Source organism: Camponotus vicinus, unplaced genomic scaffold (assembly GCF_025532165.1).
Source record: "Camponotus vicinus isolate PSW18456_S1 unplaced genomic scaffold, iyCamVici1.0 SCAF_4, whole genome shotgun sequence".
NCBI classification, from domain to species: domain Eukaryota; kingdom Metazoa; phylum Arthropoda; class Insecta; order Hymenoptera; family Formicidae; genus Camponotus; species Camponotus vicinus.
The window spans coordinates 22,030,286-22,033,949 of NW_028141976.1; the positions used below are offsets into that span (position 1 = coordinate 22,030,286).

At 26.9% G+C, this 3,664-nt stretch overlaps 1 protein-coding gene across 1 annotated transcript; it reads left to right on the plus strand.

Moving 5' to 3' along the window:
- Nucleotides 1-459: 459 nt before the first annotated feature.
- LOC145970806 (tetratricopeptide repeat protein 5) lies at nucleotides 460-3,417 on the plus strand. The gene is made up of 8 exons (XM_083097801.1): nucleotides 460-691; nucleotides 777-1,127; nucleotides 1,220-1,462; nucleotides 1,578-1,631; nucleotides 1,714-1,899; nucleotides 2,008-2,180; nucleotides 2,273-2,417; nucleotides 2,493-3,417. The coding sequence occupies exons 1-8, from the start codon at nucleotides 608-610 to the stop codon at nucleotides 2,610-2,612; spliced, it is 1,356 nt and encodes a 451-aa protein (XP_082953927.1). The 5' UTR covers nucleotides 460-607; the 3' UTR covers nucleotides 2,613-3,417.
- The last annotated feature ends 247 nt before the right edge of the window (nucleotides 3,418-3,664 follow it).

Genomic DNA, 3,664 nt, shown 5'->3' on the forward strand with positions numbered 1-3,664 from the left:
CCCTCTGAAAACATGCATGGACTTTGGCTTTGTAGTTCACGTCCGCGTTTTCAATGTTTATAGAGGGAGTATCGCTCTCAGGGATCACCTAAAAGCCGGCCATGACATCTCTCAGTCTTCTCTCTGATGCAACCTATCTTTCATTCATAACAATACGTAGGCTGCGTTCATTTTGACGCTTTCAGTGCTGAAAGTATCGTTCTATCTTTGTTTGATATTCGATGTGCAATAAAGACAAAATGATGCTCACAGCGCGAGAGCGTGCAAAGCGAACACAGCCGTAATCTTTACGTACTTACGCATGCTTATTTCTTTTGACAATTTAGGGCCGGTATTCATAGTCCGTTCTTATATTTAAGATCGTCTTAAGAACCCATTCAACCAATCAATGACCGCATTGCAGCTATTTGATTGGTTGAATGGGTTCTTAAGACGATCTTAAATATAAGAACGGACTATGAATATCGGCCTAGGAATGATTTATTCTACGAGAAATTTCGTATAATTGCAAGAAATTATAAATAAAGTTTTAGTTGGTTTGAGAGACATAGATGCATAATAGAATAATGTTTATTTATTGCACATCACATAATATAGTTTGAGAAAAATGTCTGCAATTATAGATGACAAAGTTGTTGCAGGTGCAAAGAATTCAAATACGATCAAGGAAGATCCGATTGTAGCATTAACAGTATGTGAATTATATTTTTTGTACAATTTATTTAATTTAAAGCGTATTACTGTTGTATATATCTGCTAGTTGTAATTGATTTTAGGAAAAAGTAAAAGCCTTGTATCTCTTTCGAGATCGTTACTTTGAAACACATTCTATCAATGAAGCAATAAAGAAAAATACTGATGTTGAAAAGGAAATGAAAGACACACTGAGCAAATTTGACGAGTGTAAAGGATATGAGATTGATGGCTCACGTGCGAAGTATTATTATTTAAAAGGAAGAGCTCTAAATGTAGTGGATCGTTTTATTCCACAGGCAGAGGAACTTTTAAGTAAAGCTGTGAAATTAGAACCTAAATTAATAGAAGCGTGGAATGAATTAGGGGAATGTTATTGGAAGAATGATGATATAAAACAAGCCAAAAATTGTTTCACTGGTGCCCTGCAACATGTATATTTTCTTTCTTTTCAGTCTCTAAAAATGTTTTATTAGAATTTATAAGAATTTATTATATATATATATATACTTTTTATTTTCTTCAGGGTAGGAACAAAGTATCTTTGCGAAATTTATCAATGGTGCTTAGACAAGAACAAACTTCATCTATTGATGAACGGATAAAAAATATCCAACAAGGAGTTGAATATGCTAAAGAAGCTGTAAGCCTCGATACAACCGATGGAATTTCTTGGGCCATACTAGGAAATTCTTACTTGTCTTCTTTCTTTACAATTGCACAAAACCCAACTACCTTACGTCTATGCATGTCAGCATACATACAAGCGGTAAATTAGTCATGAATATTTATTCATTTTTTCTCATTTAATTATATATCATTGTATATAATATATACAACATATTGTTCTTTGAAAATTGAAACTGTTGTTTTCTTTTTGTTAGGAGAAAGATATCATTGCAAGAAGTAACCCGGATTTATTTTATAATAAGGCAGTAGTAAGTGTTGATTAAATTTTGTAATCTTTATTTAATGTTTAATATTTTTTAATTGTTTAAAACTATTCGAAATTTGTTTTAGGCTCTAAAATATCAAGAAGAATATAACTTAGCATTAAAATCATTTGAAACTGCAATGGCACTTGATCCATTATGGGAAACACCACGCAACAAACGAGATGAATTACTAAAATATCTTAAAGATATCCAAAATTCAATTAATTACAATGGACATGTAAAACCGAAAAGATTATACCAATTAATACGGGTAGTTATATGATAAAAATAAGAAATAATTACTAGAATATAAAATATTAATAATTGTAATATGATTTTGGTATAACAAACATATTTATAGGTTTATGATTAAATATAGGCACTGGATATTAAACATTTAGGACCATACAAAAATGGATCATATACATCCGGAGAAAAATCATTAAAATTAGATTTAATTTCTTTAAAAGAACTAGCTCTTGGAGTAAATACCGAAAAAGTTGTATTTGGAAAAGTAGTTTGTTGGATACAAGACTCGGATTGTGTTCCATTGTAAGTATTTATTCATGTCATTATGTATGTAAAAAAATAATCTTTTTATTTAAAATATTTATTAAAATAAATAATTATTTATTTTTATTTAGTGCTTTTTGTCTTGTGGATGAGCAAAAGACCTGTATTGTTGTTACTGTATACAATCTAGCTAAAGGTCGAGGAGTTACAGTTGGGGATTCTGTTGGTATACCAGAGCCTTTTGTCATACATCAAAAATTCTCCTATATGAATAATGTTAGTATTGTAAGAACATTTTCACAAATCGGATTTTATCGAATTTACATTAATATATTTTTCCTTTATTTTTAGGAATTTGACTATAAATCTATTCGTGTTGAAACTCCTATTATACTCGTAGTTAATGGAAGAAAGTTGGGCAGAGAACAACAAGCAAGCGCAAATTTGCATAGTTATAAAAAAACAGATTAAACTGGATGAACTACTTGGATAATAAGTTGAATAGATCATATAATTAGTCCTTAATAATAGATGATTTTTAAACTTTGTTTTTGAATAACAGTCCGCGAATAGCTAACAAATGAAATTAATCAATACATTTAAACTTTTTTATATTTTATATATATATATTTATATTTTCAAACAGATATATTTCAAACATTATATTGGCAATAATCAAAACTAATAATCTAGAATATATGTTATATCAATTTCATATTTTATAAAGCTGTCGTAAGAATTTTAGGAAAAAAAGATAGACATATATTTTTCTTTCATATAGCTATAATAATTATGCATAAATATGGTTTGCACAAATAACAAACAATGTATCTGCCAATTTATAGCGTGATAAGATCCATATGTTTTATATTTAAATTCATGACTGAAGGGAAAGAGAAAGAACATTGAGCAAAAAAACATTGTAATATTTTATTGATATATTTTAAATCGTATTATTGTGTGTGTTTGGTCTTTATTCATTATATGTAATATAATTAAATTGTATAAAAATACTAAAAATTGTATAAAAATACTAAAAATACTAAAATATAGAATGCTAAAATATTTTTGTTATAAATTTCATAATTTTATACAATTTTTGTTCATATTTATTAAATAACATATTAGAAAATTTATTTTGTATAGAATCATATATGTTCGTCATAACATCACTATATTTTCGACTATATTACATTTCATTTTTATTATTACATTTCTCATATGAAATATCACGTTATTAGGCTATTTATTTTAAACACATAAATTAAAATATGTATATATATACATATACACACTTTTTTTATAAATTAATATATCTTTAATATAATAACAATTATAAAAGATATTAATATTTTCAATATTATTTCTTAAATTAATCATCTTTTCAAAAAAATATATATTTAAGAATTTTATATTCAGCTATATTATTAAATATATTTATTTGCCTATTTGTTTATTCGACTTTAGTTTCTAACGTGATAAATTGAATATGTTACATTTATTGTTAATCATTGCCTATTACT

Excerpts from the sequence above, each read along its gene's own strand:
- LOC145970806 (XM_083097801.1), top strand. The coding sequence starts at position 608 with ATGTCTGCAATTATAGATGACAAAGTTGTTGCAGGTGCAAAGAATTCA. Across the intron at positions 1,900-2,007 it reads GATTATACCAATTAATACGG|GCACTGGATATTAAACATTT; the intron begins GTAGTTATATGA and ends GATTAAATATAG. Across the intron at positions 2,418-2,492 it reads AATTCTCCTATATGAATAAT|GAATTTGACTATAAATCTAT; the intron begins GTTAGTATTGTA and ends CTTTATTTTTAG.